The sequence below is a fragment of the Zootoca vivipara genome, chromosome 14 (genome assembly GCF_965207765.1).
Source record: "Zootoca vivipara chromosome 14, rZooViv2.hap1.1, whole genome shotgun sequence".
Classification (NCBI taxonomy): domain Eukaryota; kingdom Metazoa; phylum Chordata; class Lepidosauria; order Squamata; family Lacertidae; genus Zootoca; species Zootoca vivipara.
In genome coordinates, this window is record NC_142597.1 from 29510834 (window position 1) to 29538723 (window position 27890).

At 51.9% G+C, this 27890-nt stretch overlaps 1 protein-coding gene across 1 annotated transcript; it reads right to left on the reverse strand.

Moving 5' to 3' along the window:
• Window positions 1-218: 218 nt before the first annotated feature.
• Window positions 219-27890, reverse strand: LRRC75A (leucine rich repeat containing 75A). Its single transcript, XM_035140004.3, has 4 exons — window positions 27195-27890; window positions 17013-17141; window positions 10330-10442; window positions 219-2412 (listed from the first exon to the last, which is right to left on the reverse strand). Exons 1-4 carry the CDS (start codon window positions 27474-27476, stop codon window positions 1794-1796), a joined length of 1143 nt encoding a protein of 380 aa, XP_034995895.1. The 5' UTR covers window positions 27477-27890; the 3' UTR covers window positions 219-1793.

The window sequence follows — 27890 nt, forward strand, 5'->3', positions numbered from 1 at the left end:
ACAGGCCATTGGTCATGCAGTTACACCCCCAACTCTGCCACAGCACCTCCTGTCACTCCCCCTCCCCCTGTGCTTGCCACTATGGCTAGTAGGCAGAGGAAAGGGCACATTCTTTGGTTCAGTGTCTCCTTGCTTCAGCTGCAGCCTTTGCCTCTTAAGAGCACTATTGCAGGATTACCAAGCCTATGGTTGCTTTAAGAAAGACAGCTGAGAAACCCTTCTATTTAAATAAAATACTTTTATTGTTACGCTTGCTTGACAAAGCATATAAAAACAGTTTCAGCTACATGCAAACTATGACAACATTTGGAGCCACCGAGGGGGGTAGGGTTAGGTTGGTCCCTCTGGAGTGTAAAAGTGGGCACTCCAGTCAACTGAAAACTCAGTTGTATTTGTGCCATGGGGAAAACCTCAGCTGAAGCCTGGTTCCACACCCCTGGGGTGGGTAAGAGAGGTGTTGGAAGCTGAAAGAGGCTTTCCTCTATGAAGATCCTGGCAGACTTGTGCAGGGCCTCTGTTTCAAATTGTGTGTTTACCCAAATTAAAACATTTAATGCATATGGGGTTACTGACTTAATCCTGGGTGGGTGGAGTGGGGAGTGGTGGCTTACCATGTCCACAGGCAGACTGGAAAACGACAAGAGCTAATATGCTCGCATGGAGCTGAAGTTCAGCAAGGCCTTAGCTGGCAAACGGTCCACTAGTGGAGGCCCCAGGGCTGCGTTTTGTAAACTAGTAACTCCCCTCTATGGTCTCCTCCTCTGTCACAGTGATGGGAAATCCAAAAGAACCGAAGACACCACACAGAGAGACTGTTGACACACGACAGCTATTTCACACCACAATTGCGACATGAACATCTGGAAGCATTGGCTTGATTCCCTCTTGGTATTGTCGCCAGCAGCCGCATGTTGGTGACCCCTGAAGCAAAGCAGGCCACACTTAAGCCCCAGCAGCTTTGGAGGGGAGAGGGAAGCAAAGGGAGTTTGGCTTTTCCTGCTTTGCTGGATCAACCAACCTAGAATCCGAGGCTTAGGGCTGCAACATTTGCAGCTGCCTTCACTGCACTGAAACCCAGCGTGTTAAATTGTGAAGACTTGGCGGCAGGGGAAGCAAAATCCACTTATTTCTTGCATTGTTGGTGCTAGTGAACAGTGTCTGTCCCTTTGCTGCATGTAGGAAGGGGGAGAGAAAGGCAATTTCCCAGTCCTCCTGGATGCAGGCCGATGATATGCACTCCTAACATTTGAAAAATCAGCATTTCCCTCAGTTCTGTGGGATAACTGGCCCCCTGCCTTTGATGCAAGGATGAAAATCCTTTCCTGAAACTTCTACCACAAAAATACTTGGGAACTTTTCCCCCCTAAGCAATCAATCTGTAACCACTATGAGGAACAGAAAATGAGCAAACGTGAAAGTACTGGTGAAGAGTTCTGCGTAACTGGGAACCTACACCGGACAAAGACTGGCTCAGCAGTGGTGTCGCCTTCTCAGTCTGTCTTTCGTTCTCTGGAACTAAAGAGGCTGCAGCACTAGCGATCTCCCCTCTGCGTTCGTCACAAGATCTTGGGAGTTGAAGGGCCGAGAGCATCACTAATGTGCTGAAGGGGGCAGCCTGCCTCCCCGACACCATTTCTTTCTGTCCTCTCGTTCATTATCCTCACAAGAGGACCCTCCTCAGTATCCATGGAGTCTGGGGCCAAGATCCTTGCTGCTGATGCTGCTGTCATTGGGGTGGGAAATGGGTGGGTGTCTGCCGAGAGCATTCTGGCCAAGAGAGAGGTGCCTGCACCTCATGTCTGAAGCAGCCCCGGGAGACCCTCCTGGTCTGCCACCTGGCTCTCCAGCAGTCTGACCTCAATCGCCTCGCCTGCCTGCAGCTCTCCGGGACTGGCAGTGCCCACGCTGCTGTTGCTGCTGCTGCCGCCGCCGCCACTTGCATCCTCATCCACGGAAGGCAGACCCTCCTGACTCTCCAAGTCACTCACCTGGCCCTCCCCGAACTCCAGGATGGTGGGGAGATTCCCCTGGGTGGGGCAGCGCTTCTTGAGGCTGACCAGGAAAGGCTGCGGCAGGGAAAAGATGTCGACGTTGTTGCCCAGGTCGATCCAGGTCATGCTGGGGAAGTTCCTGGGGTCCTTCAGCGCCTCTGTCAGGTCCCGCAGGATAGCCTTGGTCAGCCTGTTGCCGTTGAGGGAGAGGGTGGACAGGTGGGGCAGGGCACTCAGGACGGGCAGCAGTTGCAGGAACACCTCGTCCGTCAGGTCTGTGAAGCAGAGCTCCACGCTCTCAATGTACTCCGAGGTCTGCTGGAGGTAGGAGATGACCCGGTCCAGCTCCTTCAGGGTCAGGGGGATGCCCGACAGGTCGACGGTGTTGTCCCGGGGATTCCCCACCAGGATCATTTTCAAGCTGCAAGGGAAGAGGAAGAGGAAAGGGGCTTCGTGAATTGTCTCTGGCCAGCCCCCAACCCACACTGCTGGAAGGTGGAGGCCCCATGGAGAAGCTCCCATTAAGGACACAAAGGGGAGGAAATGGAAAGAAACCAGGCAGACATTTCAGGGCCAGGTGTAAGAGAGGCTCAAGCAGCCATCGGTTTTGATCGTGGCTACGAAATTCCCATGTGTGCTCAGAATTCAGCCCAGGGTTCCCCACATGGCTAAAGCAGGCCACCTACATTTTTAGGTCAGCAAGTGTCAGAGAGGGAGAGAAAACAGGTTTATCTCAACTTCCATGTATGTTTGGATAAAAGGCGTAGACAGTGCTGTTTTTCTAGGGGGGAAATTAGTTAACCCTTGACCAAATAAAATAGTTAATCCTTGACTAGATAACCCTTAGGATCCCTGCCAACTAGGATTCAATCCTACATAAACACATTTTTTTGGGGGGGGGGAATCCACCCCACAGGACATAGACCCTGGTAGCCCCTCAACTCTATAATGCTTCTGAAGAGCATGGTAAGCGGCTCAGGCAGTGGCAGCATCTCCCCCTCAAATGTAATCTGCCGTCCAGCAAAAGGGCTGCAGAGGTTGTGGCTGCCAGATGCTTTCGAGGTGCAAATCTGCTGCCTACGGAATCCCTTCCTCTGGCTTTTTAAGCACCGCCTTACCACACCATGCTGCAGAGCCTGACGTTGCAGTGGGGAGTCTGCCAAGCTCAGAGTCGGCTGCCAGGGCCAGCTGCTCTTCCTCACCCTGCAGAGAGCCACCTGTGGGTGGACACTGAGCACCCACCTTCCCTGCTTGGGGGGAAAGGGCTCACTGACTCACACGAGGACCCTTCTGAACACAAGAGCAGGCAGGCACAGACCCGCAAGCGGAAGCCAGCCAAAAGCAAGGAATTCATCACACGGCTCGTGGCTGGAGCAGAAGGCAGCCCAGATGCCCTGTTGTCGGCAGCCCACACAGGCGCCTCAAGAAGCTTCCTTCTGGGGCCTCAGATGCAGGGGGTGGGAGCTGAAGTCATTGGCCTCGGCAAGGATGCGGGAGTCACCTAGTGAGCCACCGTGAAGCCTAGAGAGCATCCAGCCACCCTCTGACCACTCAAAAGCGGAACAAGTCAGGTCGCTCCTTGAATCAAGTGGAGGGCTGACTTCTCCTGCTCCAAATCCAATTGCACGGCGCAGCACTGCTGAAAAGCAAGGTGGCAGGCAGCGGTACACCCTGTACCCTGTCACCTTGCACCACGGGCCCTCTGCTCTTGCTCAGAGGCACACGCATCGCTTGTTTGGGTTTTTTAAATCTGGTGTTTCTCCCATCCAGCCCAGCCCTTCTGCTCCCGACTGAGCTACTATCCGTCTGAGATTCATAGGGGAGGGAATAAAACAGATTAACAGGCATCATGGTGGCTTTTCTCTCTCTCTTAATGGAAGACCATCAAATGAAGAGTTGGCCACACAGAAAACCAGAGTGGGTCTCTGCCCTACAAGGAAGGGGTATTCCTGCCTGCTCCTGCTGCAACCCCAGCTTGGATTCTCATGCATGCTGGGTGCAGAGCCCTTCTGGTGAACTTGAGAGCAGCATCCGCTTTAAGACGTAAATAATTTGCCCCCTGTGATGCTAAACAGCAAAGAAGGGAAGCCAATTCAGATGCTTGCCTGCCTGCTTTGACCTTCCCGCTGGCAGGCCAGGAGTCAGCCTCAACAGACAGGGCAGCAGAGAATCTGAAGTGACAAGTGCCGTTTGTGCCGCTAAAGCGAAGGCAGCAGCTGGCTGGGAGCTGCAGCCTGGAGGGACACGTCCGAGGAAGCAGCAGGAGGTGAAGGAGTTTGCCACGGAGGGTGGGGTGGGGAGAAGGCCACCCCCTGGTGCTCGGTGGCTGAGAACACAATGAAGGATGAGGCTCAAGATGCCCATAGGATCTGGAGCCTCGCACAAGACCCCAGGAACCGTTCCAGCCCAGCTGCTACCCAGAACAATTCAAGTTTGGCAAAAAGCAGGGAAGAGGGGGGAAGCTCCCTTTGAAGAGTCACCCTGTAAAACATTCACCCACGTGGGGAGGGCGAGCTTGTTAAATTTCCGTCCTAAAGTTGTTCCCCGCCACCGACAACAGAGGACAGATGGCAAGTCCTGCGAGAGACAAGTGCTGTCTCTGCTTTTTTCCAGAGGAGCGAATCCACCCACCTGGGAGCTCGCCTGCCTCCCATCGCAGGCCCGGCCAGCCTGCGTTGCATCGAAACTGCAAATTACTGCATTTTGAGAGAGAGAGAGAGAGAACCACTCCGTAAAAATGGAATATGCTGCCTTGCTGGCTCCATAGGCTGGCTGTACAAATACAGGATGGGAGACACCTGGCTTGAGAGCAGTACATGTGAAAAGGATCTAGGAGTCTTGGTAGACCACAAACTTGACATGAGTCAACAGTGTGATGCAGCAGCTAAAAAAGCCAATGCAATTCTGGGCTGCATCAATAGGAGTATAGCATCTGCTCTGGTCAGACCTCCAGTTCTGGGCACCACAGTTCAAGAAGGATACTGACAAGCTGGAAAGTGTCCAGAAGAGGGCAACCAAAATGGTCAAAGGCCTGGAAACGATGCCTTATGAGGAACGGCTTAGGGAGCTGGGTATGTTTAGCCTGGAGAAGAGAAGGTTAAGGGGTGATATGATAGCCGTGTTCAAATATATAAAAGGATGTCATATAGAAGAGGGAGAAAGGTTGTTTTCTGCTGCTCCAGAGAAGCGGACACGGAGCAATGGATTCAAACTAAAAGAAAGAAGATTCCACCTCAACATTAGGAAGAACTTCCTGACAGTAAGAGCTGTTCGGCAGTGGAATTTGTTGCCAAGGAGTGTGGTGGAGTCTCCTTCTTTAGAGGTCTTTAAGCAGAGGCTTGACAGCCATATGTCAATAATGCTTTAATGGTGTTTCCTGCTTGGCCGGGGGATTGGACTAGATGACCCTTCTGGTCTCTTCCAACTCTAGGATTCTATGTCCGCACGTAAAAAGAAACTGCCAGAAAGCAGTGGCAGATGGGACAAGAACCCCCTAAAAAAATGGGGGGGGGAGAGACTTGCAGGTGCAGGTGACCAAGACTTTTCAAGGGCCTAGTGAGTAGAGGGTGGATATCAAGGTGGCAACTGCTGGGAACAGACCCTACCAGCAGCCTCTGCCTGGGGCATTAAAATCCAGGCGCTGCTCTGGGAAAGTGAGTGCAAGTATTTCCTTTCTGACTTTAGCATGATACACAAACACAGAGCCTACCAATCTGTTACAGGCAGCTGAGGGGGAAATGTCTCCTCCTGCCAGAGTCACACAGCCAGTAAAAAAATGCGTGTTTATTTTGTTGGAAAATGTTTTACTTTTTATCAAATAAAATATTTCTGCTTCCAATTGTTCTGAAACTATATAAAAAGTAGGGTGAGGGAACTTAAAAGCCAGGAAAAAGGAAAGGGAAGGAAGGACTCTGATGGAATGGGAGAATAGGGTAGCTGCAAGAGGCACCAGGGGCCACATGCAAAGGGGTCAAGGGCCGCATGTGACCATATAACTAGACATTAACCAACCATTAACAGCTAAGAGTAATCTATGTAGAGATGAAAGAAGTGTATATTCCTGCGTATAAGACTACTTTTTAACCCAGGAAAATCTTCTCAAAAGTCGGGGGTCATCTTATACGCTGGGTCATATTTCTTATACGGCGAGTATATCCCAAACTCTATATTTTAACTGGAAAAGTTGGGGGTCGTCTTATACGCCCAGTCGTCTTATATGCCAGAATATACGGTATTTTCTTCTGAAATTTTAGCCAGAAGTTAAGTATCTAAAAGACAAGAGCCAGAACTTAAGTATCTAAAAGACATTTTAACAACACAACAAAAAGCATACATTTTTATTCTCTTTCTTTTACTGCCTTCAATAATAACCCCACAAAATAGTTCTTTCCAAGAGGATTCATGGCTTAATCACATCATCTGCTGTTACAAAAACCCACTTCAATTCGTAGGATGAAAATCACAAAGGCGAAGCGGAGGGGATCCAGGTCACTGTGTGTCATGCTGCAGCAAATGCCTCGTGTGCCCGATGAAAAAGAAGCTCCCCGTTAAAAGAAATAACTCCTAAATAAATTAACATTCTGCCTGAAGACAAGAACACAGGAAGGCAGGAGGCATCTTCTTGCCCCTCCGAGATCAGCAGGGATTTCCCCCTGGAGGGAAACTTCAAAGTGTTTCCAATTTCTCTGACAGCAGGTTGGCAGATGAAGCCAAACAGAAATTAATCTCCAATTAATCTGAACAAAGATTAGAAGGAAGGCTGGTGTCCAGCCAGGATCATTCAGGGTGAGATTTATTTTATTTTTTTAATGGGGGTGGGGAGGAAGTAAGGAAGCCAGGAAAGAACCCCCACCAATCCCTGTCTTACTTTACCCAGCAACAGAGCTTCTCCACCCTAGGCACATCCTACAACCTGCAAGCTCACTTTCTCCTCTGGCTCCTGAGCTCACAAGAGGCCACAGCCTGCATTTCCCCTGTCAGAGGGAGGGGAAACCCCACCTTTATGAGCAGTGCACAGTAGGTACAAAATAAAATAGGCAATAACAATACGCTCAAATATAATACTGCACCGTGTATTGCAAGCACTACAGCAGGCAGAAAAACCATTACATGCCCCCCCCAGGCCCTCAGCAATTGTCAAACACTTCTTGGGGGGTGGATAGGAAACTTGCTTTATTGTATTTGTGCATCATGTTTTAAGGCACCTTGATATCCTGTGTGAGTGGGCGGCATATAAATATTTTTTATAAATCAGCAACGTCAGCACAGAGAAGCAACAAACAGCCACATTTTGCACGGAGAGGCTGGCACAGCCGGTCTAACTCTGCACTGCTCTTTCTGCAAAAGGGGAGGTTCACCGGTCTCTAGGTGCTTATGAAGCCAACCCTGGAGGGGGTGGGGTGGGGTAATCCCTCCACACAAGAGAGACAATAACAGCCCTGCGCCAGGCATCCTCCTCCTCCTTTACATCCTCTAGCTTATCTGCATGCCCAGAGAGGCCTCTGCAACGGCAGGAAGGGATTGGCGCAGCGGAGTAAGTGGGGGCTGGAAGAGATAGGAGGAAGCTCCCATGGAGCTGGGCCAGACCCTACAGAAATGGGAACATCCCTAACCAGAGCTGAGCTCATTTTCTTTGCTTTGCAAACTCTTTGAGCGCTCTCTCTCTCTCTGTGTGTGTGTGTTGTGCCTGCAGAAAAGAGAGAGCAAACCAGGTCACTCACTTAGGTCAGCCAAATCTGCTCGGTCTGTTCTTGCCGGGAATGCAGAAGGATTCCTGGTGGCAGCGAAAGGCTCCCTTCTCCTCCCAGCAAGGAAAGACAGGGGCTCAACCGCTATTCGTCTTTTAATAATGTTGGGTCATAAGTACAATTGGAAAGGTGGAGATTCTGTTTTTCTTGGCAGCTTCCAACAGCCGCCCGCCTTTGCCCACCTGACTCAATGCCACACAATGCGGAATGCTACATGTTATAAAAACCGGGCATTTCTATCTGTACCATTTTGTCTGTTTAACCCTTTGCCCCCCAATATTGCCCAAATTCCACTCCTGCCAGGCCTAGCTGCTAATTGGTGGGGTGTTGGGGGAGGAAGGGGCCCACAGTTACTTCTGGGAAAGATGAGAGATTTGGCCAGTCTTAAGATGAAGAGAAGGGACGCGGGTGGCGCTGTAGTCTAAACATACACCTTGGTATAACATCTCACCGCCCAGGCTAAAGGATTCCTCTTCTCAATGGCCCATCAACACCTTGTGTCATGTTAGGTTTTGCTCTTCACTAAGCGGGTGGCGCTGTGGGTTAAACCACTGAGCCTAGGGCTTGCCGATCAGAAGGTCGGCGGTCGAAATCCCCGCATGGGGGTGAGCTCCTGTAAGCAGCATTTCTGTGCGCTGTTCTGGTTCACCAGAAGTGGCTTAGTCATGCTGGCCACATGACCCGGAAGCTGTCTGCGGACAAACGTCAGCTCCCTTGACCTATAGCGCAAGATGAGCGCTGCAACCCCAGAGTCGTCCATGACTGGACCTAATGGTCAGGGGTACCTTTACCTTTAAGATGCAGAGATGGGAAGGCTCGGGGGGTGGGGAGAGGATATGGGGAAATGCCAGGAGCTCTGCACCCTCAGTTTCTTAACAATTTTTTAAAATTTTCCAACAGAAAGACTCGAAATGTTGGAAATGGCTGGAAAACAACAGCTCCCTATGAAATAGTCTGTTTTCGAAGGATTGACAGTTCTTCTTAAGACAAGGTTCTGCTCAGTGACACACTGTAATGTGAAGTTTTCTTTCATGGCAGACAAAATCTGTAGCATTAGAGAAGGTTTTCCTTGAAGTTTCTACCCATTGGGCCTACTTGAGGCAGCTGAAAATGGGTGGTGGTGCAGGGGCAGAGCCAGTCCTAAGGGATAGCATAATCAGCTGGCAACTAGCAAAATCACTTTTGGCCTGCTATCTAATCCATCTTTCGAAACTGCTAAATGGTTTGTCATAGGAGTTGTCCTGTGGCACTGAGTTCCATAGGCTCAAGAAAACTGCTGGCTGCCAACGTCTGGAGGGCACGAGATGGGGAAAGGGCCACCCTAAGTGGAGAAGGCTTGTTCTTTTATGTTTTCCTGCCCCAAAGTACTTTTACCTACCCAGAGAGACTGTGCTGCCTGAGAGGTTTTCTCTGGCCCAGAAAAGGCCTTTTGCGCTCCAGCTATCAACTTGCATCTCTTGACAGGAAATAATGCAATCAAGTCTGTTAGAAGCCAGGAACATACAGACTGAGCAAACTGCTAATTAAAAATGGGGCTGGTAATTAAAAACATCCAACCAAATCCTTTAATTTATGCTTCAGAGAGTTCCTCGGGTCTCTTGTCTTCCCAAAGGCTCCTCAGGGCCACATCAAGAGTAACCAGGATTACATCCGACTTAAGTGGACATCAGCGCAGGGGGTGGGCTGCAGGCCATGTCCCCCCCCCCCGCCCCGCCCCCATCATCTCCAAGACAGACCAGGCTTTGCTGGGCATACAAAAAAAAACACATTTGCTTATTCAGGCTGTGCTTCAAAGCCACTCCAAGTCTCTTTTCTGTTTTGGTGGGGGACGTAAAGGGTCTGAAGGATGCCCCAACCAGCTGGTTGCAGCCCCCAGCAGAGAAATCCTAGCCTGGAGAAGGCAGGCCAGGCGACAGCAGGAAAAGAGGCTTCAGTGAGAACGGGGAAGGGAGAAAAGGACCACAGTGTGAGAGTGGCAGCCCACAGAAAGAGCTAGTTGGGCAGCCGAACTGGGCACTCCACCAGCCTCATCTGCTTTCCAAGTACCAATCCAACAGCCCTCCTGACATTTTGCCATTCAAGGAAACCCTTCTCTCCAGGCACCCAGGAGACAGACAGTGCCTCCAAGCAGGGCCTGGCTCATCCCATGTGCTCCAACATCACAGAAAAGACCAGAAGACAGAGTTCATTAGCTCACAGAGCCCAGCCTCCATCCAGAGTCTTTATTTCACCAAATGCTGCCACCCACTGAAGGAGAGATTTTCTGTCTTTTTTTTCCTTCCTTGGCTGAACAGACAGATGTTAGATGACTGGGATAGGTCCATTGGTAGAGCAGGAGACTTTTCATCTCAGGGTTCGAGCCCCACAATGGGCAAAAGATTCCTGCATTGCAGGGGGTTGAGCTAGATGTGACCCTTAGGGTCCTTCCAGCTCTATGGTCAGGAGGAGACACAAGTCATTTTGCAGTGAATTGGGATGGAAGCTCCTTTGCACTGCTGGTGGCTCCACCTCTGCCCCAAGCCCGCCCGTCCCAACCTCAGCTCCCCCAAGAACGCCCCTCTGCCAGCCCCCCGACCCCCGGCCTCACTCACCAGGCCTGCGGCTTCCTCTTCACAATGCCCTGGCGTCGCCACTGAGAGTGGGGGCTCAGGTGGTAAGTCAGCTGCCTGCAGAGCTTCTCCATTGTTCCCAGAGAGTCGCCTTCCTGCAAGAGGAATTGGGAAGGGGGTCAGTTGCACAGGCACCAGTCAACAGGAGGAGGAAGAGCAGGCAGAACAGCCTCTGTGCCTCCGCCAGCTCCTGGGGTGGGGGGAGGCTTTGAAACTCCCACCCCCATTCATCTTTTCCAGGCCAGCTAGAAAACAAAAATATCAGCAGGACATTTCTCCTTACGATGCAACATCACTGGGAGGTTCAGCTAAGCTAGGCATGGTTGGATGGCTGCCTCTCAGGGATTCTTCAGCTGAGATTCCCATATTGGAGGGGGTTGGGCTAGTTACCCTTGGGGTCGCTTCAAAGCCTATGGTTCCATTACTCAGTAAGCTCTTTGCCATCCCGTCTAGAGCATGAGGCATCCTAAGACAACTTCAAATAAATAGCGCATCTAAATAAAAAGGGCCCATGCATGCTTTTCCAGCTCAATCTCACCACTCCAAGCCTTATTGGAAGACCAACCTCCATCCCCCCCCTGCCCCCTCCAGCATTTGCTGGCTTAAGCAGGCAGGACAGTTGACGCTGCCAGCTTCACATGTTGAGTTTGGCATCTTCGTATGACAACAGCAGAGAAAGCCCCAAATCAAATCAGAACCATGGCAAAGGAGGGAGAGATGGCAGGTGGATTCCCAGGGCTGTAAAAGTATGTTTGTTTGAGTCAACTGGGGGGTTACCTGCTCAGCTTTCACCAAGCCAAACCAAGATGAATGAGCCTTGGTTCAGAAGGTGATGCAGACAGGGAGCTCAGCAGATCCACCTGCCTCTGGCTGCAGGAGGTGACCCTCCTGCTGCACTGCAAACACTCATGTTCCTAGCACAAAGGCAGCCAGAGGGAGGAGGCAAAGTTCAGGAAGACACCCTGGTCAGCATCCCTGAGAGCATCGCTCCCAACAGGACAAAGAAAACACATGGGATGGAGTTGGGAACAGCCTGCTAAATGAGTAGAGCAGAGCCATGGCTTGGCCTATCGTGCTGGCAAAGGCAGCTCCCTGACCAGCCCAAAGCAAGCAGCCTGCTCTCACCCACCAAATTTACAGCTCATTGAGCACCTGGCCTGGTTCTTGTCCCCTTGTCAGCCATGTGGGACCAAACTCCACTGCTTCCAAAGGGCAAATGGGGGAGCAGAGCATGGTTGTCTCCTTCTACAGCCACTGAAAGGAGGGCAGAGAGGGGCTCTCAGCACCAACACACATACTTGGAGATTAAAAGGTGGCTTACGACATGAAAAAAAATGCAAACCTATGACAAAAGTGGTCATGAACAATAAATGAAACATTTTTAAAAAAATACAAAACCAAACCGAACAGTTGCCACCAAAATCACAACAAAATCTAAAATAAAGATGCGAGAAACCAACAGCAGCAATCCCTCCTCTCCCACAAACACACATCTCAGCAAGAAACAGAGAGCTAACATTGGAAATACCGTATCTTTCCGTGTATAAGACTAGGTTTTTCCCCTAAAAAATAATGTCAAAAATTAGGAGGCGTCTTATACACGGGGCCATCTCCCCCATTTTCTTAAATATGAGTCCCCCAAAATAGGGGGAGTCTTATACATGGGGGCATCTTATAGACAGAAAAATACAGTAGTTCATAGATGGTCTTTAACCCCTCGCAGACTGGCTTATGCAACTTCTTCTTCCTTGTCAAAATGCTGGAGTGCTTGCCAAGAAACTGCTACACGTATATATATGTGTGGTGGTCCTGCGCCAAAGTATAGCTCTTCTGGAACTCAATTTTTCAAGAACTAGGTAAAATTGTTGACTGTGAGATCATTGCCTTCCCACAGATAGCACTCCTAAATCTATTTGAAACTGGAAATGTCCCTACACACTGCAGAGAGATGATGTTGCACTTATTATTGGCCACCAGGGCTATTATTGCCAGGCACTGGAAAGACTAAAATGGGGCTGCCCTCTTAGCATAGTACAACAAAGTGGGTGAGATGGCGCTGTTGGGGGAAATTACTTGCAAAACTAAGAGTAGCAAGACGGCAAAATAAATCTAGTGAATTCTCTGCAATATGGCATGCTTTGATTAAGCATGTAAAGGGTGGTTTTCACAATTTGAACCTGCATCCGGCATTCAGAAGTCTATGGAGGCTTTAAGAAAATATAGGCCACAACTTTCCCTCTCCCCATAGGCTCATGTTACTGTTAAGAAATGTACAAATAAGCTCCGAATTGATACCAATCCCCTCCCCTTCCTGACCTTTTCATTGCTTATTGCATAATTCTGTAACATATATCTTTTAAACTAAGTGCCTTTAATATTTCGCAAACTATATTTATGACTATTTTGAAACACTGCATCTTTTTTTCAAAATGAAACAAAAATCCACTTCCCTGTCCCCATCTTGCTCCGAGAGAATTATGACATAGTGTGTCAGTCAAGCATGAGTATGACCCAGGTCTCCGCCACCCTGCTCCCCACACCCCAGGCTCCATTTCACAACTGAGCACCTTCCTCTATGGGTGCCAGAACTAAAGACAGCTGGTGTGGTCTTGTGGGCGGGAAAGTTTTCTCCTGCAAACTGCCACCCCCGTTCCACGTCCCCTGCCGCAGAGTTTGCTGGTCTCTGGGATTCGCTCTAGGCTAGGCCGTAAGGGCTCCCTATTCTCCCAGGTTGCAGAGGGCCGAGTGCTCCCTTTGCTGGTTGGGGTGTGTGTTGCGTTTGTTGGACTCTGCGCAGAAGCAAAACTTGGATTCTCAGGTCGGCAGGCAGCGTTAGGTGGGGGTGGAGCTCCTAGCAGGGACTGGTGACTCAGCCAGGTGCCCTGTGCCCCCCCTCCCACCCCTCCCCACAACAGGAAAGCAACTAATTGCTCCAGCCAAGCCAGCCCCCTGCTGAATTACTGCATGAATTCTTTATCAAGCCGCGTGAAATATTCATGGCGACCTATTTTACAAAGCAAGATTTGGACCATGGAGGGCAGGTAGCAGCGCACTATGGATCATTCCTCCTGCTTCAGAGGGGTTGGAGGGAGGAAGGAGAGCTTTGGAAGGCCTTGGGCATGGGACGGGCAGGGCAGCCCAAGGGGATTCCTTGAAGTGGGAATCTAACTGGCCCTATCAGTTAGGCGACCGCCCAGAGGCCATGTCACCGTGAGCAAAAACAAGGCCATGTGCAGCAGCCCTGCTCCGTGGGTGGACACAGGCTGGATGGTGACATTTGGGAAGACTGTGGGTCTTTGTAGATAGGCAGAGAGAGACACAGAGAGAGAAATATATTTGTGCAGCAAAAGCAAAGACAGCGGACTGCTAACTGAAAGCGGGTTTTTGTTCTACCAGGAGAACAAACCTTTTATTCAAAGTCCTCCCGCATAAGGCAAAAGCACCTTTGCGCAGTTGTGTCACTCTGCGCCCTTGTGACTTCACAGTGGTGACGTTCCCAGCTTTATTGCAGAGACCACACATGCAGCACCTTCCCAGAGAAGACCAGAATGCCAAAGACTCCCGTCGGGGAAAGTAGCAATCTGCTCCAGACTAATTCCGGGCTTGGCAACTGGCTGCAATCCGACTCAGAGAACCTGTGGGGAGAGACTCCGTGTTCCCTTCCCTGCAACATCCTTTTGGGGACACAGAGGATGTGCTGGCCCAGTTTGTCACCAGCAGGCGCCAGGCAGCCATCACGTCCCACAGCAAGAGCACCAGCACGAACATCTTGCAGCCAAGGAGGCCAAAAGAGAGACGCTAAGCCAGAGAAGTGGTAACTGGCAATGCGGAGCTGAGAGATGATGCAGGTGTGTGTGTGTGTGTGTGTGTGTGTGTGTGTGTGTGTGTGTGTACGTACGCAGGAGCAGACAGAGAGGGTGCAAAGCAAGCAGGTCTCTGGATTTGCTGTCCTGGAGACCAAACAGAGGGTCGCAGGAGAAGTACCAGCAGCTGGGGAGAAGGGGGAAGTGTTCTAAGAAGTGCTGGAGCTTCTTAGCCCCAGTAAAAACGTGAGTGTCATTCTGTGCAACAAAAGAGAAGGAAAGAGCGACTGGAAGAATTTACAATGTCAATGGGAACCCAGGGACTGAGATTTCCTTTTTCTTGCTCACACATTTCCAGGCTTGCTTTAACCATCATGACAGAGAGGTGCTTTGTTTAGAAAGGGGGGGAGGGAAATGCCAAATGAATAACATCCAGGAACGTGGTTGCTCTCCCCCACCCTGGCCACCGCTACTGACCAGGTCCATCCCCAAACCCCAGGTGGGGGGGGAGGGGAAAGTAGGTGCCACCTAAGCTGGCCCCCTCCTTGCACACAAAGCTACACCCACGCCCAGATCCATGAATCCATTCAAATAAAATATAATAAAATAGCCCAACTCCAGCAAGCCTCTCTTCTGTAAACCTTGCCCCTGAGACCTCTGAAACCTCACTAACTCAGCCTGCAGGTTAAGGAGCCTTGCTCAGGGCAACTGCATTCACCCAGGAGCCCAAATGCTGAAATGAAAAACAGGGTGTGCCTTTTCGCTCCTAGTGACTATCCAAATGCAGCTGGAGTAAACAATGCATCATATGCCATTTTATATAAAAAAACAAAAATACTGTTAACTTTAAGGAATTCTATTTGTTGTTTATTCAGTTGTCAACAAGCATGTTTTAATGACGACAGTGAGGGAGGAGCCTGTTTCAAGGAAATGAGGGTTTATTAGCAGTCAAAGCTGCATCGTTTGGCTGCAGCGACCAATGTGCCGCTGCTTTCCAAACAACATGCCCTCTGCATGTGTGCCTGTTCCCCCTGCAAGTCTTTCTTCCTCTGCTGCCGCCCATCTCCTTGATTAAGCCATTCATCTCACCCACATGAAGTCTGTTCGACCCACTTGCTGCACAGCAGGGTGTTTTTTTGGGTGGGGGAGAAGAAAAATATCCTGAGCCTTCACTCTGCATATCCCAGCTCCCCACTCTCAATAAAAGGGAAGGTTCTCATCACCATTCCTCACCTGTAGAAAAACAAGATTTGCCAGAGGGGATAAAGAATCAATACACTTCCTACCTGTTTAGTAACTCACATCCCTCAATTACATTATTAAATGAACTGAACTCAAACGGCAATTACTCTCGCAAAGCATCAATAAAACATTGCAGCACTAGTCGCTCAGAGTTGGCCCATCGCCGCTTTCTGGAGCAGCACCACTTTCCAGGGATGGAATCGCTAGTCCAGGATCCCTTCTCGGAAAGGAAGCCTTGGCTTGGTTTAAACCCTGAAAGCAAGGGGTGTGTAGACTGCATCAGCTTATCTGGAAGGCTGTGTGCCTGTGTAGAGAGATGTCTCAGTGGCAGGGAGCTCGCCCTGGAACACACAACCAACCCTGCAAGGTGGGCTCCTAAGGGCAGCGGTTGGTTGACCAAAGATTCACCCACAACCTTCAGAGGCTGGAGTCAGAGGGATCAACCACTTACCCCCTTGGAAATTCCAGTCCATCTGCAGCAGCTTTCCCCAGCCTGGACTCCAACACCCATCTTTCCCCAGCCAGCATGGCCAATGGTCAAGGATGGTGGAAGCTGGAGGCCAACAATAAGCTGGGGAAGGCTGACCAATGGGTCAGGGCCAAGACCTTTTGTGGGGAAACCTGGAAATGGTATTAGCATGGGTGTTAGATGTGTGTCGGTCAGCGCTGAGTGGCTACAGTAACAAAGGGAGGTGTGGAAGGCTGTGGCTTATGGACAGGCAAGAAATGGAGGCATGTCTCCCCCAGGAGAGGAGCCCAGCCAAGAATGAGCCCAGCCCTCAGCAAGCAGGAAGAGCAAAGCCAAGGAGAAGAAAGTCGTAGACTCTTCCGAACTTCCCTCCCCCACATCAGAAGAGCAAAAAAGCATCTCCCCTCCCATCAGATGCAGCTGCAGAGAGTAACCCAGAAACCTCGAGAGACTGCCATCGTCAGCTGAAGACTTGTCTGCGAAAATCTCCCAGGAGAAATCTAATCCCATTATAGGGAGCGATAAGCAAAGGCTGCCTGGAGGGAGAGGAAGGCGAGACAAGGGGGGGAGGGGACAGCCGGGAGGCAGGTGCGTCGTCACCTTGAGGTGTGCATGGGGGACATTGGGCCAAGTTCACAGAAATGAATGGACCTCACTTAGTCACGCCCCTTCGTTTCAGTAGGGCTAGTCTGAGCAAAACCTAGTGCAATACCACTAATGAAGTTTATCATGGCAGAAAATCGTCGGGCTTCTGCCAATCATGTTAGCATGCCGCACTCTGCTGCAGAGGAGACTTGGACTTTGAGGGATGGGGAGGGGTGTACTTGGGTGTCAGTTCCCCAGCCCCAAAGAGGCTGCTTGGCTGGCAGCCTCTTCTGCATGTTTCGCTCTTTTAAAGGCGAGTGTAATAAAATGTAGGAATGACTGCAAGAGAAGGAGAGGGGCCAGCAATGCCTGACTCTGGACTGGGCATGTAACACACACCCACACCCGGAACATGGCCAGACTTTGGAATATCAAAGTCCAGAGCTTATGAACACACCCACAACATGCCTCCTCTTGAGAAGGAGGAAGCAGCAGCTATAGCCTCCCGCTCCCAGCTTCTCACTCTTCCTTTCAAGAGCCCAAAGCAAACCCCACCAAGCACTCACCGGTTTGGGGCAGTGGATGTACCTGGCCAGGCTGATGATCAGGTCATGGGTAATTGGATCAACCAGGTTCCTGAAGCTGGCGTAGCGATACAGGACGTCATCCAGCGAAGTTGACTCCATGCCCAGGTCCTGCAAAGGAGCAAAGTCAGTCAGGTGGGCGGACACCTTGGAGTGCCCGTGCAAACTAGGCAAACTTCAGCAACTGGGTGATGCCAGCAGCCACGGCCCTGCAATCACACCCAGAGCTGACACCCAAACATTCAGGCAGGCTGCACTGCAATGCCACTACTCCATCATACCCCAATATTTGAGGATTTTAGGGTTGGGGTTGCCTTGACCCGAGAAGCTGCATAAGTCTGGACGGGCACCACTAAGTAGGTAACAGGTGCCAGCTGGATCAGGCCAAAGGCCTTTCTTCACAGTCCTCACCCATGAGAAGGCTGCATTCTGGGCATGAGTGTAGTAATAATAATAATAATAATAATAATAATAATAATAATAATAATAATTTATTATTTATACTCCGCCCATCTGGCTGGGTTTCCCCAGAAATATTAGAATACAGTACACTAATTTCTTAAAGATTAAAAGCTTCCCTAAACAGGGCTGCCTTCAGATGTCTTCTAAAAGTCTGGTAGTTATTTTTCTTTTTGACATCTGGTGGGAGGGTGTTCCACAGGGCGGGTGCCACTACCGAGAAGGCCCTCTGCCTGGTTCCCTGTAACTTGGCTTCTCGCAGCGAGGGAACCGCCAGAAGGCCCTTGGCACTGGACCTCGGTGTCCAGGCAGAGCGATGGAGGTGGAGACGCTCCTTCAGGTATACTGGACCGAGGCCGTTTAGGGCTTTAAAGGTCAGCACCAACACTTTGAATTGTGCTCGGAAATGTACTGGGAGCCAGTGCAGGTCTTTCAAGACCAGTGTTATGTGGTCTCGGCGGCCGCTCCCAGTCACCAGTCTAGCTGCCGCATTCTGGATTAGTTGTAGTTTCCAGGTCACCTTCAAAGGTAGCCCCACATAGAGCACATTGCAGTAGTCCAAGCGAGAGATAACTAGAGCATGCACCACTCTGGCGAGACAGTCCGCGGGCAGGTAGGGTCTCAGCTTGCGTACCAGATGGAGTTGATAGACAGCTGCCCTGGACACAGAATTGACCTGCGCCTCCATGGACAGCTGTGAGTCCAGAATGAATGACTCCCAGGCTGCGCACCTGGTCCTTCAAGGGCACAGTTACCCCATTCAGGACCAGGGAGTCCTCCACACCTGCCCGCCTCCTGTCCCCCACAAACAGTACTTCTGTCTTGTCAGGATTCAACCTCAATCTGTTAGCCGCCATCCAACCTCCAACCGCCTCCAGACACTCACACAGGACCTTCACCGCCTTCACTGGTTCTGATTTGAAAGAGAGGTAGAGCTGGGTGTCATCCGCATACTGATGAACACCCAGCCCAAACCCCCTGATGATCTCTCCCAGCGGCTGCATGTAGATGTTAAAAAGCATGGGGGAGAGGACAGTGTAAGAGTACCCCTGAAGTTGGAGAAGCAGCAGAGATCATTTGACTCTCTTCCTCACACGCCAACTGTTTGCTGAGGCACCTGATGGGTTGAGTGGACTTGCAGGGCTGTGTGGGTCAAGAAGGGAAGGAGCAAAGGGTGTGTTTCCCTCCCACTCATCCATATTGCTCAACCAGCCAGGTGGGTCACATTGATGCCCCCATGGCCCTGGACCAACGTCTGCTCCCTCACTCCTGGTAGCTCCTTGGCAGCTCCCCTTGTAAGAGGAGATTTGAACAGGCCCCTCCGAAAGCGAAAGGTCCCTAGGTGGGCAGAACCCCAGGCACAGGCAACAATGGGGAGCAGCTCCACACAGATTCAGGCCAATTGCTCATCTGGCATATCCACTCTAACTTTTGAAAAGAGGAGGAGGAGGGTGGGTGGGTGCTCCTTCCCACAGAAGGGGTCTTGGCGGGTGGGTGGGTGGGAGACAGCAATATGACACCTCGTCGGCGCAATCCAAAAGGTTTCTTTCTGCCTGGGATCCCTTATGCTGCTCTGGGGAACCTGCTGCTTCCCCAATTTTCATTCATTCCAAAGTGTGACCTGAGCAATGGTTGGATGGAACAGGGTGAGAGAAACTGAACTCCTGCCAGCCCTCTCAGCTGGAAAAGGAAGGAGAGCCACCATGTCTGGCAAAGCCACCCACTGACACTTGAAAACCAGCCAGGGTCAAGTGGAGGTTGCTGGGGGAGCTATTGCATCACGGCTCTGCAAGCACTTCTGATTCCTGTAGGGGTTGTTCTGAAACACAGAGCCCATAAAATTTTGCCCCTCTCCAGTCTTGAAATGAGCATTCAGCGCGCGCACACACAAGCCCCAAATTGCTGCAGCACAGTGATGCTTCCCCTCCCCACCCTATAGTTGAAACCTCCCCAAGTGAGAGCAGCATCCAAGCCGGATGAGCTCATCCCTGGCACAGTCTGTCACTGAGAGTCTGACTTGACTGGGCAAATTGCCTCCCAGCTGAGCACACTGGGCTATCTATCAACCAAGACGGCTGTTAACAATCCTCCCCAGTAAACAGGGGGAAGTAGGGGAGGAAGGAAGGTGGTTTAGGCCCTGTGCCAATGGGTTCCTGTATCTGTTTTGAACACTGAGGAGTGAAACCCCCTTCTGTGCAAGGACTTTCAGCAGCCCCCTTTTATTGCATCTCCTGCAAGGAATTTTGTGCAAATACTGTACCTCCATAGCAAGAGCACCATGCACCTGCACAGCTTCTCCGTGCATGAAGTAAATATCCACTTAGTGTGCAAGAGGAATTCAGGGAGCTCAGCCCTCCCAGTTCTCCACTTCTTCTACCTTTCCCCACACCCAAATGACCACCCATGGGGCTACCACAACCTGATTATAGGAAGGCTGTTATTTCACTCCATATCATACCCATAAACTTTTCCAATCGGCCTCCCACTTTTTCCCATTAGCACACTCAGTATGCAAATATAGGGCTGCCATATGACTGGGATTTCCCAAACGTATGCGGGATTCATCCATTGAAAATAGCATCCGGGCGGAATTTCTGAAAATCTACTCTAATTTCAGAAGTGTTAATATTTTGGCAAATTTCCTTACAAATAGCTCAAAACTTCAATTATGTGGCAACTCTAGGAAATATAACAGCTATCAAACTTCCTTCTGTCTTCCCAACTCCAGCCACCACTGAAACTCTATCCTGTTCTGTCTCTTTTAACTACTTTACTTTGTCCTCCTCATACTGTAGCAAAGTCTGCTTTTCCAAATGGGCAGCTGCTGTTTGCACCAGAAGTACCATGCTCCCACCATGAATCCCTTGCCTCCACAACATTTCCCCGCTGTAACAGACTCCCCTCTCCTATACCCCTTTTCCAAACTCCAGGCTGTTCTCCGGGCCCATCCAGCACAACTCAGGACTCAGGAAGGGAGGGATAGTTCCCAGGCCCTGGGTCCTTGCCCTCTGGCTCTTGTTGTTTAGTCGATTAGTCGTGTCCGACTCTTCGTGACCCCATGGACCAGCCTCCTTCACGACCTGGAGAAGGAACTGGCAAGCCACTCCAGTATCCCTGCCAAGAAAACTCCATGGACAAAGACAACAGGCATATAAAAGTTATGACGCTGGAAGATGAGCCCCTCTGGCTCTTAGGACAGCCCTTTCCTTGGAAGAGGAACCAGAGCATCTCCTTTAGGGCTCCTTATGTGAGGCAGCAGCAACCTTCCACTCCAGGGCTCCGAGGCAGCTAGAAACACTCACTGCCCGACCCCTCTTTTGCTTAAGGCACCCAACTCCCACTTACCCCATGCTGGAAATCACCCCCAGCAACAACAGCTGCTGCTGCAGCAGCAGTAGCAGATTATTCTATTAAATGCTGCTACAGGAGGTCTCTCCAGGAGCTGCCTGCCTGCTCCTTGTACCCGCCCCCAACTGGGACTACTGGATCACAGGGTGCGTTGGGTGGGCCCGTCTCCTCCCCCTCCCCAAACTCAGCCTCCAAATGACCCACGCATCGGCTCATTGTCAGTGCCAACCCAGTTTAGAAATCTCTCCCTTTGGGAGAAGCTGGAGGATAAAGCAGAAAAAAAGCTGCCACAAGAGCAGATTTGGGAGTGAGCTACAGTCACACTCGCAACCGGCACATGGTACAGCCCCCTCCTGGGTCCAGGTGGGGAGGTCAGAAAGAGATCTACATGGAAAGTGGATGTCAGTGAGGGAGGGTCAGGGAGAAGAGCTTTCTCACTCTTGGGCGCAGGGAGGACAAGGTTCGCTGCTTTCAATGCTCTTATTATTTCAGATGCTTTTATTTCTCACACCACACCCCCTGAAATCTTCCTCCTCTCTCTGCAGAAACAGTTCCCGGGGTCATTATTTTGTTCCTCCCACAGCCAAGGAGAGCCAAGGAAGAGGCACAGGGAAGCAGATGCAGAGGGTGCTCCTGTCCAATGGTTCACACAGACTCATCAGAGAGAAAACAAAGCAGGGGGAGAATCAGCACTGCCCCTCCCCCAGCATCAGTGGAGAGAAAGTGGCTGGGAAGCCGGAGCAGGAAGCAGAAGACTGCCAAGAGGATCCCTCTCCATCCGGCAGCACAGCGGGTGGGAGGGCAACAGAGGCAGCTGTGCCACTTCCGGCCAGGGGTGTGTGTGTGTGTGTGTGTGTGTGTGTGTAGAGGGAGCAAGATGGGACTCTGTGCTGTAGCGGAGACAGCAGCAAAGTTCTCCTTTCCACTAAGGCTGCTGCTGCCACCAACCTCCCCCCCCCAGCCCCGCCAACCCACCATCCAGAAAAAACCACTCTGCAAAGGCAGGCCCATGGAGGGGGCACTTGCCCCTAGAAATACAAGCTGGACCCGGCCAGGGGAGGTGTGTGGCTGGTTGCTGGGATCAGTGGCCTGGTCTCCTATCCAAGCCAAGAGCGTTTTGAGTTGTTCTGGTGGGGTGGGGTGGGGGGGACAGGTCTGCTTGTGCTCAATGCCTCCTGCTAGGAAGCCGTCACGCCTACCCTGCCATGTTCAAATGTGGAAAGGTGCTCTCTGCACATGCCTCAAGGCCTCTTGGATTCCTGTGCAAAGCCCCTTTCCCACTCTCTCTCTCCTTTTCTCCTCTTGTGATTACTGTATTGTCCTGCAGGTTGCCAGTGGCCATGCTGCACTTTCCCATCCAAAAGGAAGCACAAGCATTGAGGTGTGTGGGGTGTGTTTGTGTGAAATTATAGAAATGAGGAAAGACCACAACCCTGACACCTGCCCAGGCCAGCTCGCTGGGCTTCCCTCACTGGATGAGCCCTAGCATAGGGGAAAACAGTTCTGGAGCTTGAGCAGCTGATAAGCTTCCACACGCAGAGCCAAAGGGTTAGCTGCTCCCTGGCCCATCAGCAGCAAGCTTGCCCTGTCTGGGAAGCACCAGCTGACTCTCTGGGCACAAGCCTTTCCCTCTGCTTCCCTTTGCAGGATTTGACCTCCGCTCCCCACCACTGGATGTGCACCAGGCCTCCCTATCCCTGAGCTTTCCATTATCCTCCACACTCACACACGGCTGCCCTTGGCTTTCGCTCTTCCCTCATCGCCTCTTCTCTCCCACGCAGCCCCCTGCTCCAAATGCAATTTCGCATCATTTAAGCCAAGATGGATTAGGGGGGGGGAGGGCAGTCTGCCCAAGTGCAGGCAAAGAGGCAGGCGGGGCCTCTCCTACACTCCTCACCCTCCCTCCCCATTAGCTTGCTTCTCCAAAAGGGACAAATATATTTGTAAGGTATTATTTGCAAGAGCACAGGAAATGTGAGGAGCCTGCTCTCCCCCACACACACACTATGGAGAACGCCAAATGAAAGCGGAGTCCCTGCAGATCTCCTCCTCTTCCTCTAGGTTCAATAAGCCCAGATTCTTAGTGAGCTTTTTTTTTTCATTCCTTGGCAAAGAGGGATAAGCCGGTTCACATACTGGCATGCAGGGTGGGTACTACACACATATATGTATGGATGAACAAGTGTGTGTGTGTGTGCGCACACACACACAGAGTGCCAAGCTGAGAGCAGGAAAGGTGCATTAGGACCCCACGAAATGCCCTGGAAAGGCAGCTTTTCCACCTTCTCTTAGTTAAGCCTCTCTCCCCAGGTGCCAGCAGAGCTGCTGAACTCAGCCAGAACTGGGAGATTCCTGCCGGAGCCAGGAATCTAGAATATGCTCCCAGACCTGCTTACAACTCCAGGGCACTATTCCTTCTCCCTGGCTAGATGCACATGGACACACGTACACACCCACACAGAGAGAAAGCTTCCAAAAGCCCAAAGTGAATGGTGATGCAAGGCTTTTCAGTCAATTGACTTAGAAGTGGGGGTTGTCACACACAACGCCCAGAAATCAGCAATGTTAGAAGACAAGCGCAGCAGGTATGGAACAGCTCGGAGTTAACGACAGGCTCTCGCACCAAACTCACCTCTCAAGCAGTCACAAGGCAGCTCCATGGACAGACCCAGGAAGGGGTACAGGGGGTGAGCTCTGTCATTCCGCCCTGGCAAAAGGCTGGCATGTTGGCCACGGGGAAGGCAATTGTGCAAGGTGGGGGGGACTTGCCTGCTACTGGGAGCTTGGAAAACAGAAAGAAACTTTAAGAGACAGCTTTCCACTCCCCAGAAAATCTCTTTTCTACACAATCCAGGGGGCAGCTGCTGCTGCCTTAAAGGACCCCAAAGACTGGGCTACCCATTCCTGAGGCTGCCCTTGGGAAAAGATTTCCATCGGGTCCACCAGCTAAGCCTAAGAGAGCTTAGGGCGGCCGTCACACAGAAGGATCAATATATGGACCGTTTGCAGGTGGGGAAAATCATGCCCTGAATACGAAAGGAAGCATATAGCAGCCAACAGGCCCAGCACCACCCTTCTGGGAGGCTGGTGGTGGAAGACTCTGCTTGGCAAGGAAGCCACTGGGGTGTCTCCCACCAAAGGGATTTTCTATGGACTTTAATACTGTTTTATTGGCCGGGGTTTTATTATTTCCTTGCCATAGCTCTGCGTGTGTTTATGCGGAAAGGTTTAATGAAGGTCAGGATAGAAACCCACAAGAAGAAACCAACAGAGAGAAACAAGGCAGAGTCTGGTTCTCCAAAGGAGTGACCAGGAGGCGGCAGCCCATGCCAGCCATTTCTGAGCTGAGCTCACTTCTGGAAAAGGAAGATTTTGGCAGCGTGGTGACCAGGAAATGCCTCCTTTCATCCACCCGCTGTCACCTTCTCACCAGAATGGGGTACACCCCCCCCTCCAACTGTCTCCATTCACTTTCTGGCTGAGTTTCCTTCAAAGCTGAGCTATCTTCCTCAATCGTGTGTGATGACACCCAGGAAGCAAAGCCGCTTAAGAGCTATTCCTCCTCCTGGATAAAATGGGGGGGGCAGGGGGGATCAGACTCTGCCGTTCCCAGGATTCTTTCAGGGACAAGGAGCCGTGCAAGTTAACTAGCATAAAATTAGCATAAACACGCTGCGTTCCCATAAAGCAACTTGCACGATAGCTGTGCACAAAGCTGGAGGCTGTTCCCCTTCCCCCTCCTGGGCGCACGTGCCTTTCTTCCTCTGGCAATGAAACATGCCAAGTCCTCTGCAAGGCTCCCGAGACCGGCCCAGTCTCCCTCCCTGCCTTTAATTAATTTTCAACAAATGTAACTCAATTACTAGAAAGCCTTTGCGCACCACCACTGAAATGCGCTGGCTTGGCCAGCCTTTGCAACCAAACATGCAGGCAGCTTGCCTCCGACCTCAGCAAACTCAGCCAATAGGGCTGGAGTTCCCTTCCCCAATCCTGCAGCCCAAACACACACTGTCCATCCAGCCTCTCTGGAATCCACATCTCGCATGCATGGATCACAAACTGTGAAGATGCAGTGGGCCATTGAGAGGGAGAGGGCTCTGTGCCCCTAGCAAGAAGGGACCACCACACCTCCCACGAGTGGCCAGTTCCACTGCCACAGCCACACACATCTCCGTTTCTTTAAGAGAGAGGGTCAGATGTGGGCTGGGGGGCGGGGTGCTAGATGCTCACCACCATCCAGCCCACAAGCAGCCACCACAGGCATCAGGAAGACACCTGTTCATCATATGCCACGGGCACAGCTGTGCTGCCTACCTGCCTCTTTGGTGGGAGGGAGTCTGTTGCTCTTTCTCAAACCACTCAGCACCAACCGGGCCAGAAAGATGTTCACGTGTTCCACAAGCCCAATTCAAGCACCTTGGTCACAAGTTCAAAGAGCCCATCTCCTCCATAGTGGTTTCACCCAAGCCCACAGAGACCCAAACTCTTCACGACCCTCATGGCAAGGAACATGAGGCTCCCTCCCTGCTTTGGCCAGCAGGATGGTCTGCCAAGGTTGCAGGTTCAATCCATGTAAGGGATAACTGCATGTTCCTGCACTGGAGGGGGTTGGACTAGAGGATCCTCAGGGTCCCTTCCAACTCTATGATTCTCTATGATCTTGCAAGGCTTCGTCCTTGGTCTTTTAAGACTGGAGAAGTCAACTGAAGGAAGGAAGTTTGAGTAGCAGAACTGGTTCAGGCTCCAGTTGTGTCAGTCAGAAGCCTCCTCTGCTGCCTATCAAAACTCTACACCCTGCCCCTATCTCAACGGAAGACCCAGAAGGGAAGCTCCCAACTTCATTCAGACACACCCCCCCCCGGAGCCCCCATTCCCAGCAAGAGGAAGGAGATAGTGGCTGGCGAAAGACTCTTCCCTTCAGGATTCGCCATGGCTCAGCTCGGGCTTCAGCTTCTGTGAAATGGCTCCTCAGAGAGGAAGAGAGTAGAGGAGAATCCCACTCAGATCTCTCTGAGGAGAAGAAGATGAAATATCACGCAGCAGAAACTGGAGCCTGGCTGTGAATCTGAGGCTGCAGCAACAGCAGCTTCCCTTGGCAGAGCCTGTCAACAAGGGCCTGGTGTGGACTCGCTTGCCATGGCACTTCGCCCACTTTCAGTCTCACACCGGTTTTCATACCACTTGGCAGTTTTGTTTCCTCAAACCAGGAAGAAAACGTAAACAAGCCCAATTCAGGAGAGAGTGGGACAGCCACCTCTGTCCACAATTTGCAGAAGTGGAAATTACTAAACAGGAAGTCATTAAACACGCTCAAGGCCACCCTCCAAGTCAGGTGTCAAGCACAGACGGCCCTGGTGCACAAATTCTCCTTGTTTACAACATGCTTTGTGTTGGGGGAGGGGGAGGGGAGAAAGACGCAAGCCAAATCATTATACAGTATTCAGGGACCAAATCTGACAGGTGGGTGGAGTTGCTCATGTGACAGCACAATGTCAGGTAACCTTTTTGTCCGCAGGGGTCTTGCAGAGTGCTTTGCAAAGGGTTTCCAACTGGAAGCTACGTCCAAACACCCTTTCAGCTGAGCCAAGTTTTTACCTGCCTGTCCTACAAGATGTCAGATGTGGGGCATGTGAGATATGAGTTGGATGAAGTGGCCTTGCAGCCATAAATTTCCCCCTTGCTGGAGCAGAGCCTATAGGAAGAGCCTCCCATCCCAGAGCTCATTTGAGGGAGATGGAGGCTTCCAAGGCATAATTCAAGGGAGCACCAAAGCCCTTAACCAGAAGTGCAGGTTAAGGGACAAGAGTCCACAAGCCCAATAAATGTTGGTAATTGGGGCCAAGACACAAGCCAACCCCAACCCTCTGTTGCATGACACCTGCCAGGAGCAGCATCGCCCCTTTTGTCCAGATCAGATCGTATGCTAAGCGTTAGGATATTATGCTTAAGAGCATCCGTGGGTCTTGGAAAGGCCCCCAAGGAGAGCCAAGACATTCCTCTTGGGGTCATCCCCTTCCTCCTCATTCGTGGTCTGGCAACCCCCCAGGAAGGCTCTGCCCTAAGGAGGCTCCAGAGGAATCACCAAACCCATTAGACCAACAGTTTTCCTTCCAAGACCAGCGAACCTTCCACGGACCGGGCGAAACTCTCCCGCTTGTCCTCGGGCTCTGTTCGCGACCCTCCTGGACAGACAACTGGGGTGGGGGAGGTTGGCTTCCATTCCATTAAGGGGCAGGGAGAGGGAGAAGCCGAGCTTCTAGGTGCCCCCCAGTTCCGCCTCCCCGGGCAACTCGGAGCTGCGAAGCCGAAGCTTCCCGGAGGAGGGGGCTTTGGCCGCCCGACCCCCATCCGACTTACCTGGCGCAGGTGCTTGAGCAAGTCGGTGGCCTCCTCCTGCTTGCCTTGCTTGACCATCCCCAGCATGTCCTGGATAAGGCCGATCCGGCGGTGATACGGGGGGAGGCCGCCGCCCCCTCCGCCGCCGCCCCCCTTGCCAAACTTTTCTCCGGATCGCACGACGAGGGAGGCCAAGAAGTCGCCGCGCTCCCGGGGCGACGGCAGCATCCTCCGGCGGGCGGCCGAGGCGGCGGCCTGGGGGCTGCCGGGCAGCGGGCAGCCCTTGGTCTGTTTGGCGCCCATGCTGGATGGAGCCCAGCCGCCGGCCGGCCTTCAGCGGGACATCGCAGGCTCCGGCCCACGAGGAGCAGGCGCTGCTGTCGAAGCGCGGGGCAGCCGCCGACCCAGGAAACACCGCGGAGGCGAAGAGGAAAACGGGGAAGCAGCAGCTACGACGGCAGCGGCTTCTCCGGGCATCTCCTGCGCGCCCAGCAGCTGCCCCCTCCGGCTCCCGCAACTGCCTCCCTTCCCCGCCCTCTGGCAACTTCGGGAAAACTGTTGCACGGCAGACCGAAGAGGGAGGGAGGGAAGGAGGAGCCGCCAGCGACGGAGGAGGAGACCGAGACGTGCCCGCCGAGTGTCCCCAGCGAGCGAGAGGGGATCTGGCTGCTGCTGTTGCCGCCGCCGCCTCCCTCCGTCTGGAGCTGCTCAGGCGGG